Consider the following 9591-nt stretch of genomic DNA (forward strand, 5'->3'; position numbering starts at 1 on the left):
GAAACTTCACCAAATTATCGTGCCGTGCGTTTTGGAGAAAGCTGAAACTCTTTTTCTTTTGCAAGCGGTGAAACTCCTACAACACTTAAATGCACGATAAATTCCCCACAAGTTTATGTCCCACCAAAATTCTATGAACATCTCATAACCGCAAGATATTCGGAGACAGACAATATAATATTAATGTATCAACGGTAAACATCGCATCACATTGTTTCATTTGAAACAACTACATATACTTTTGTTGACAATACAATACCATAAAAGAGAGAAAAATCAACACATACATATGACATGGGAAGAGAGCTTGTTTTGTTTCTCTTGTCATCTTCACAACAAAAACCCATCTCCTCCTCCTCCTTCTCCTTCATAATCATCACACTACCGTTACAGCACATCTCTTAAATTAGGGTTTTGAAATCTGATTAATATCATGTTAATATAAAGAGAGAGAAAGTGAAAGAGGCGTTTTAATTGTTACTTACTTTCCTTGTATTTCATTAGTCATAAGAGGAGGAGTAAAATTCATGTGTTGCTGGGTTTTATCTCTCTCATTGTTTTTGTGATCTTCCTCTTTGGTACTGCTGGTGGTGCTGCTGCTGAGTATTTTGAGAGATTGAGAGATAGAGAGAGATCCATAATCCATCCATTGAGATGGAGGAAGGCAAATTGTTTCAGTGGAGTGTATTTCGTTCACTGCTTGCAATTCTTCAATGGTGGGGTTTTAATGTCACTGTTATTATCATGAACAAATGGATCTTTCAGGTATTCTTCTCTTTTTTTTTCTTCTTCTATTTTTCAGCTTCCGATCTAGTTTTTTTTTCCCTTCTTTTTGCTGGTTTTGGATGCTGTTTTTGTTTATTCTTCTCAGTCTTCGTGTGTGTATTTGTGGCAAGAATTTGAAGAATCCAAATTTAGATTTTGTTTTTTGTTCATCGATTTATGCAAAGACATTATAGACATTATAGGTGAAAAGGCTTATGTTAATTCTTTAGTTTGATTTGTTTGCATGAAGGTGTGAATTATGTGGGTTCTTTGAATTCTATTATTTGAGCTGAATTCTGCAATGCGCTATGCATAATTCAATTTGTTTATCTGATGTAAATTTTGTATGTATATATATATATATATTTATTTTTGTAAATTCTGAAGTATGAATTTCAACTCCATTAAGTACTTAACAAGCATAGTACTCCCTAGTGTATGTTTTGAGGATCTAAAAAAGTGTAGGATTACACAATGACCAACTCATTTAGGTGTCAACACTATGTCCCTATATCCTATTAACACCTTAATACCTTTATCCTATTAACACCTTAATACCTTGATGGAGAATGGATTAATCAATACCAAAAATGGTCTCCAGTTCATACCTCAGAGAAGTAACCACCTGCCTAGAAGGTCAGATCCCACACAGTGCATCCTTTACTCAATGAATAGTAGAAAAAAGTATTCTCATTCTGTCAAAATAATTTAGAGAATGATAATAGAGAGGGAAGTTGAATATTAAGCAAGAAGACTTTTCCTGGAGGAAGAAAGAGAGTAGACTTGTATAATTACTATCATGCACTTTCAAATGGATGAGTGGCAAAGGGTGCTTTAACCACATTATAGGTCATTAAATTCTTGACAGGAATCCCTTGGTTATTTTTTTTCTTTAATGAGCCGGTGGCAGCTGTTGGTTGTGTTCCCTTTGTTGCGTAAGGACTGATAGTCATTTTACCCCAATGAATGTGGCACCAACTTTGTCCCTTTCTATGTCAATTCCATGACATGATATATGGTCTTTGGTTGATCTATGGTGCTGGTATATGGTCTTTGGTTGATCTATGGTGCTGGTGCCTTCAGATCTTGTTCATGTCCTCAAACGGATCTGTTAAACATAGCTTGTAGTGCATATAATCTAACAGGACAGTCAGCGTTCCTCTCATATTGTGGCTTGTTGTTTTCAGATCTTAGAGAAACTGCAAAATTTTCTATAGGATCTTGATTGGTAAGGGATGGCTGTAACTTGTAAAAGGCATTATGGTAGTTTAACACTTACTGAAGGAGTAGGCCACTGGTCGTGGCAGTGGGATTGTGTGTGGGATTCGTATCAGTGGACAGTGGAAAATATTTATCTTTAATATGCCAAGCTCATAATTTTTTCTCTTTAACTTGACTGTAAACCTGCTCTGTATTTACTAGAATTCTGTGATAACCATGGTGCTGAAACGATGTATTATTTTGAAGATGTTAATCTCCTTTGTAATTGTTTATCTTGTCTTCCATTTTTTCTTCTGCTGAAACAAATATTTAGAGACCCCCATTAACTGGAAATGTGGTGTAATTGAAAAAAGTACTGTGCTTAATTCACTTTATCTTGCTGTTCCTTTTGTTGTTTACAGAAACTGGATTTTAAATTCCCGTTATCAGTTTCTTGCGTTCACTTCATATGCTCAGCTATTGGAGCATACATTGCCATCAAGATCCTGAAGATCAAGCCGCTGATTGTGGTTGAATCTGAAGACCTCTGGAGAAGGATATTCCCAATGTCATTTGTGTTCTGTATCAACATAGTATTGGGAAATGTAAGCTTACGATACATTCCTGTCTCTTTTATGCAGACAATAAAATCATTCACTCCTGCAACTACAGGTTAGAATTATATTATACTACTTTCAATGTCCTAATCTTATTCGCTACTATTTAGACATCCTTGTTTACACTCATTTTTTGTGTAAATAACTAAAGAAAAAATATTCTACGAAACAGTTGTTCTGCAGTGGCTAATTTGGAGGAAATTCTTTGACTGGCGGATTTGGTCTTCCTTGGTACCCATTGTGGGAGGAATTCTTCTCACTTCTGTTACTGAACTCAGTTTTAATGTATTTGGATTTTGTGCTGCATTGTTTGGATGTCTGGCTACATCCACAAAAACTATTTTGGCAGAGTCTCTGCTGCATGGGTTTAAATTTGATAGGTATGTTGGTTTTCGCCTGCTTTTTTATTTTGCTATTAGAGCTCAGTTAGTTTTAGTTGTGTTTTTGCTTTTGTGGATATCTATCTAATGTGTCCTTTTTTTGTCTGGGAGAGGTTCATTCTAAGCAGCTCATTTGGCCGTATTTTGTATCTACGAGATCCTGTCTCCCTCCTTACATGATTTGATTGCACTAGAATTTTAGGCACGTTAAGTGTGCTTTCCTTGATGGGTTTTCTACTCTAAACCCCAACCCTTTGCTGCTTGTTAAAACCATGTCTATATCCGTGTCTATGAAATTAGTGATTGTATGTGTCTATCAAAGTACATTCACTGTGTAATGCAAGTTTAGACCACCAATCCACTTATTCCTGGTCTGAACCATTTTCCCCCTGCATTCCCTTTCAAACTCATCAATCACCCTTGGTATTTGTGTTGTTTTTAAGTATGGATGGTTCTTTTGTTCGAAACTAGAGGTTGTTGATGCTTGGTGATTAGATAATGATACTTAGTGAAAAATTGTAATTATCTATTTTCTTCTCACACTTGAGCAAGTTCTGATTTTAAGCTCACACTTTTGGCACCGAAGTATAACAAGTAAGTGGTACTGGAATATCATTCTTGATACATGTGGTTGTGCCACTTTCTCCAGTTCTAAAGACCAGGCCAGTTGAGAAGTTATAAAGCTTCAGCCCACACTTGAACTATGCTTGATGAAGTGCAATCAAACGTGTAGGGCACAAGTAGAGTTGTTGAGTCAGTACATAAACTGATAGCGTACTGTTTATAAATCCCAGAATCACTTGATATTATGTGATGTCTCTTATCTTATGGAACTAAAGTTATTTGGAACCGATACACTCATTGACAAATAACTCATATCCACCTGTTTAAGCACACCCGTAGTATCCAATGATGGCCAGTGACATAATGTTTATACTTGCTAGTTACTATTAATGGTGACTGTATATATTTTACCTTCGATTGATTGGTTGGTATCAGACATTCATTTGAAGTGTAAATTTTCATTGCTTTACCATTATTTGTTTCTTTATTCATGAATTATTATTGGAACTTATGCCGTTCTATGCTTTCCATTTTGTGTAGTATAAATACTGTGTACTACATGGCACCATTTGCAACCATGATCTTGGCTGTGCCAGCACTGCTACTGGAAGGGGCTGGGGTGGTGGACTGGTTTCAAACACATGACAATATTATTTCGGCCCTTATCATCATTATCAGCTCTGGTGTATTGGCCTTCTGCCTCAATTTCTCCATCTTTTATGTCATCCATTCCACAACTGCGGTCACTTTTAATGTTGCTGGTAATCTTAAGGTAAGAGAGATGGAATAAGATTTGTATTCTATCTGCCTAGCATTATTACGCACTATTGTTGCTAATAGTATCTTAGAGTATGAGTTAGAAGACATTTACCCGTACTCTTCCTTCCTTCTTGGTCATGGAGGCCGAATTAGTGAAGTTCGGTTTCTGTTTTCTTTTCCATTTTATATGTTAAGTTCTATCTGACACTTGGTGAATACGTAGAGGTGTTGATCTATTCATTTATATTTGGATCCTTTGGAAAGAAGCACATTTATGAAATTAGGAATTTGGATTTTGTCCATGGAAATATCTGCCTGTTAGTTGGCCTTGTTAGATGCAGGTGTCTTGTAAAATATTCTCCATAGTGTCTGACGCAATTCCACAACTTGGGTCATAGATGAAAATTGAAAACTTAAAATTTCAAGTTTTACTCTATATTATGCTGCTAAATTACCACCAATTTTGTTTGTGGGTTCAAAGCTTTTGAACAATCTGAATATGAAGAGGCTTGCTGTAGTTTCTATGATTCAGCTTGACACCTATAATATTGATGTGGTTGTCTGTTCTACAGGTTGCAGTGGCCGTACTGGCGTCCTGGCTGGTATTTAAAAATCCTATACCGGCTATGAACGCTTTGGGATGTGCGATAACGCTGATTGGGTGTACGTTTTACGGGTACGTAAGGCACAAACTCTCCCAAATACCAGCACCACCGGGTACCCCTCGAACTCCGCGAACACCTCGAAGCCGGATGGAGATGAGTCCTCTTGTAAATGATAAATTAGATGATAAGGTCTAGCTGCTTAATAAGTTATAGAAGATCACATGATGCATGCTTGTTTTGATGCCCTTACCCCCACAGCCAGCAAAGGGTTAAAAGAGAGAATAGAAAGACTGACTAAATTATAGTCTCACCATATTTTGTCTTTGTAAACTTGCTTTAATAAATTTTAGTATTTTTAAGATTCTCCTTATCACCTCATCTAAAGTTCAGTGCTGAACTATTGATCCTTTTTTTTTCTTTAACATAGATCAATAGAGGGAACCTCATCCCAGATGGTTTTATCATGGGTCAAACCATACTGCTGTTGTTGATAGATCTCAGAGATGCAAATTGAAATCCTGTTAGTCCTTTACCTTTTTTTTTTTTTTTTTTTTCAGATTTCCTTTTTCTTTTTCATTTTATCAGATGATGATTTCTTTTCAGAAGTTCTTTCTCAGACCAGAAATCAGCCCATGGTCCACCAGAACTCCATTCTAGATAATCCATGTATTTAGGTGATCTTTTTCATTTTTTCAGATGATGATTTCTTTTCAGAAGTTCTTTCACAGACCAGAAATCAGCCCATGGTCCCCCAGAACTCCACTCTAGATAATCCATGTATTTAGCTGATTCATGTCAGAATTCAGATCTAACAAGGAAAATGGTTGGTTTGCATAAATGGGGGATTGTACACCATCTTGATTTCAATGCACACAACAGTTAACAAATGCAACACTGGTGGATAATCAATGATGCATTCCATTACTGCAAGTCAAGAATGCTTCAAACATAAGAAACTTACATTTTACTACATTAACTAAAGTTAATATTATGATGTAGTCATGGTTAAGGAACTGATAATTTTACAGAGAAAATAGAGATGATGATGAAGAATCCTAATATTACATATTTTCTCTCAAACACCCTCTACTTGAATTTATTATCAAGATAGTAATATTAATAACTCAGGCCAAAAGCCAGAAATTCTTTTGCCATCTAGTACTGATGAGATATCCCCCCATTCCTTTGCTCTGTTTCCTCACACCCAAAGTCAAGCAATCTACATTGTTGATGCAATACTCCACAAAATCTTGACTGCTGCTGATGCCACAGAAACTGCACCAGCAAAACAACACCAACAAAATGTCAAAAACTCAATTTTCATAGATCAAAAACAAAAGTCATTTTTATGGAGGGGTTGGGTAAAAGTAAAATCAGTACTCACCAGCTAATGAGAGAAGCAGTAGGCTTCTTTTGAGCCAAAACCAGAACAGAGACTTCAAGCTTCTTAACTTGGCTCATAACTGTACCTATCTTTGGTCCTTGTACCACTAATGCCTCAACTTCCACCTACACAACAAAACACAATTACCAAGACATTAAACAAACTTACTTGGTAGTTGGCACACACTAAACAAACTTACTTGGTAGTTGGCACACACTAAACAAGACATTAAAAGAATATTCAATGAATCAATTAATTAGAGAGAGATAGGATAATTAAACAAGATAATGCAGAATTGATTACCTCAGGTTTACAGGCTTTGCAAAGTGTAGCAAGAGAATTAGCAAAGTAATTAGGTGAAGAATAGTAATGGTAATCAGAATCACCATCAGCAGTAGCAGAAATGACTCTTTGATCAGGAGTTTTGTTGAGATCCTCTTCATCACTGTGATGATAATTAATAGGAGGTATAATGTGAAGCAAAGTAAGCACATCTCCTTTGTTAGCAACATGTGTTAGTGCCCACATCATAGCATGTTTTGAACTTGATGATTGATCTACAACAACCATTACTCTTTTCCTTGCTATTATCATCCCACCATTCCCATTGTTAAACCCTTCCATCTGTTTCAGATTATTCATTCTCTTCTTATTCCACCTCTTTGATGTTGATGATGAATTCCATGCTTCTTTCCCACTCAGTTGTCTCAGAATTGATCCTGCTGTTGGACTTCCCATTTTAGATCTCTAGGTGTGGCTGGTTTCAGAGAATAACAGTATATATGGTTCACTCACTACTCACTAGCTCTTGTGATCAAGATAGAAATGAAAGGGAATAGTTTCAGGGTACTTGGTCTTTTATAGAGCTACTAGTCACTGTGAAGTGTGAGGTACTAGAGGATGTTTGGAGTGTGCAGCATTTGTTGCTGTAAAACATGTCTAAACCAATGAAACAGTGACACATGGGTGTTTTTGACACTGGGACCCAAAAGGATCCTTTAAAAGTACAGGTGGGTGGTTGTGATTGGGTGAGAAGTAGGACCAGATGTTAGTGGATGAGTGTAGGTTGTTAGAATGGTGAGTAGAAAAGAGACAAAAAGAGTAATAGGAAATGAAATGTGTGAAGTTTAGATGCTGCTTTACATATATTTCAGATCTGTTTTGTTTTGTTTTATATTTTGGTTTTGTTTGTTGGCCTATGCCCTATGTAATAAGTAATTAGAGTCACGGGCATGTAAAGTGATAGGGGGTTTTGTTTAGTTTAAGTGGGGGTCATCAGACTATTATTAGTTACAGGACCATTATAGGTCATGCATGTATGGATGCAGGACTCAATGTATATTGTGTGGGTGCAGCAGGGCTGTACTCTGTCCGTGCTGGTGTTTTGATGATGAAAGTGAGGAAGGATTCTCTTTTCTTTTTTTCTTATAGATATCCTTCACTTTCTCACTCTCCTCCCTTTTATTCCCAGTTTTCTTTCTTTCTCTTTCTTTTTTAAGTTGACAGTGATTGATCAGAACCGTTGAATGATAGGTTGATGCCCCACACGCCACATGGTTGTGATATCAGAGAATTTATATTCATTTTAAATGAAATCTGATTTCTTTTCTTTTGAGTACTAGAGCTATAGCAGTATTTGGTAAGCCTTTATGTAGCAGGACTGGGAATCAGGGTACAATTATTCGAGTTACATACCGAGCTGACTCAGTCTTACCAGCTCCTGTACCGCTCTGGTTCCGGTTCTTTTCAGTGTATTCCAACTTGCAAGTTTGTAGAAGCTTGAAGTTGCATATAAGCAAATACTTCAAGATTGCAAAAATTTTGCCAACTGACCAGATGCAACTGGATATGATTGCAAGATTATACTGAATAATTAAGAATCATGTGCTTGCTGTACGAGGAGATTTTTTTATTTTTTATCTCTTTATCTTTTTACTAAATGACTCTCATGAGTCACGAGTAAGACTTTTATATCCAGTCCCATGCTTGTTAATAATAGAGCGAGAAAAGTCAAGTTCACGCTTACTAGCAATAAAGCATGTAATGTCTGTGGACTGTGGTGGTTGTGCATGGTGCCCTTTTATTGAGGTATTAGACGGAAGACTTAAGTCCTTAATCACTAGATTATGGAGTTGAACAGGGTAGAATTAAGTTATTTCAGGTGACACTACGGATATGGAAAAAAGTGATCATTAAACTTTACCAGGTATAGAAAGAATAATTAAGAACCACAAAACAGATTTCAAGTTCTGCTGCGGCTTACTTAAATATGCACATTATAGCTTCAACCTACCGGTACTGGTTACTAACTTACAGCATTGTCGCATAATTTATGATCGTCCAGCCAACCTGTTAGCTATTTAGTAAATTTTAGTTAATGCTTCCAGCTCTTATGTCTGGATCTGTGCAAGGTACAGGCCTATTTTTGATACAATTTTTTTCTTTTTTTTCTACACTAAATTTGGGCATGATGATTCATACTTGTGCCGAGGTTTTGCTTATGAATGGATTATCATCCCACGGACTTAATAATTGGATCATCATGCTGTGGAGCCATCCAATCAGTGATGGAATCAAACAAAGTGCATAATAGGAGAATGCCGCAATCTGATTATCCCGAATCAGATAATCAAATTAGATGTGCGTTTATTGACAGCAACGGCAAATGATTTTCTGAATGGTAAAAAGTAACTGTAAATTAGGTTGAGGTTATCCAACTCCCCACTTTACGCAACAAGAGAAAGCCATATACTATAGCGATACTTTGTTTGGCTGGAGTGAAGATTTTATTGCCAGAAAGTAAAGATTTTTTTTTCCGAGGAGAACACAGAACCCCCGGGGAAAGGACGAACTGTTGAAGGCCGGTAATGATAATGGACAAAGCTTGATGCTAAAGACAACCACTACGTTCACAAATAGTATCATGGCAAAATTTGTGCAAGGACAATTGGAGATTATTATTCAGTAGTACAAAATCCTTGTTCGATCATCCAAATAAAAGACCACTTTATATTCCATGCGGTACTGCAAAGACATCTTCAAGAATCAAGAATACTTCTACGAAAGACTGTATCTTTTGTAATATGATTCACGACTTCAAGTACATTTCTTGAATTCTTTCTTGCAATAGTTTTGATCATGCAAGATTTTGAGTACATCAACACCAGTTTGATCTGAACTGGTTCCGGTTACCATTTTGCATCTGTTCATTTCTTCCAAAAGAACTACACTATTCTACACAGAAGATATATCGGGGACCATGAGATATGGGCAAATGGCTCATAGATTAAACAAGTGTTTTCTCAATCGGATGGAGC

General features: G+C 36.5%; 2 protein-coding genes across 2 annotated transcripts; one reads left to right on the plus strand and one right to left on the minus strand.

Annotated features, from left to right (window-relative positions):
* The first annotated feature begins 255 nt into the window (after positions 1 to 255).
* Positions 256 to 5260, plus strand: LOC113346346 (UDP-galactose transporter 1). The gene is made up of 5 exons (XM_026589893.1): positions 256 to 765; positions 2388 to 2637; positions 2755 to 2962; positions 4067 to 4298; positions 4858 to 5260. The coding sequence occupies exons 1-5, from the start codon at positions 655 to 657 to the stop codon at positions 5083 to 5085; spliced, it is 1029 nt and encodes a 342-aa protein (XP_026445678.1). The 5' UTR covers positions 256 to 654; the 3' UTR covers positions 5086 to 5260.
* Positions 5261 to 5776: 516 nt separating this feature from the next.
* On the minus strand, positions 5777 to 7082 carry LOC113346347. Its single transcript, XM_026589894.1, has 3 exons — positions 6578 to 7082; positions 6275 to 6399; positions 5777 to 6165 (listed from the first exon to the last, which is right to left on the minus strand). The coding sequence occupies exons 1-3, from the start codon at positions 7010 to 7012 to the stop codon at positions 6015 to 6017; spliced, it is 711 nt and encodes a 236-aa protein (XP_026445679.1). The 5' UTR covers positions 7013 to 7082; the 3' UTR covers positions 5777 to 6014.
* Positions 7083 to 9591: the final 2509 nt, after the last annotated feature.

Source organism: Papaver somniferum, unplaced genomic scaffold (assembly GCF_003573695.1).
Source record: "Papaver somniferum cultivar HN1 unplaced genomic scaffold, ASM357369v1 unplaced-scaffold_99, whole genome shotgun sequence".
Lineage (NCBI taxonomy): Eukaryota > Viridiplantae > Streptophyta > Magnoliopsida > Ranunculales > Papaveraceae > Papaver > Papaver somniferum.

Bases quoted from the DNA above. Each gene is read 5' to 3' on its own strand.
- LOC113346346 (XM_026589893.1), top strand. From the start codon at position 655: ATGGAGGAAGGCAAATTGTTTCAGTGGAGTGTATTTCGTTCACTGCTT. The intron at 2,638-2,754 runs GTTAGAATTATA...TCTACGAAACAG, and splicing joins ATTCACTCCTGCAACTACAG to TTGTTCTGCAGTGGCTAATT. The intron at 4,299-4,857 runs GTAAGAGAGATG...TCTGTTCTACAG, and splicing joins ATGTTGCTGGTAATCTTAAG to GTTGCAGTGGCCGTACTGGC.
- LOC113346347 (XM_026589894.1), bottom strand. From the start codon at position 7,012: ATGGGAAGTCCAACAGCAGGATCAATTCTGAGACAACTGAGTGGGAAA. The intron at 6,400-6,577 runs GTAATCAATTCT...TTTGTTGTGTAG, and splicing joins GCAAAGCCTGTAAACCTGAG to GTGGAAGTTGAGGCATTAGT. The intron at 6,166-6,274 runs GTGAGTACTGAT...TTGCTGGTGCAG, and splicing joins ACTGCTTCTCTCATTAGCTG to TTTCTGTGGCATCAGCAGCA.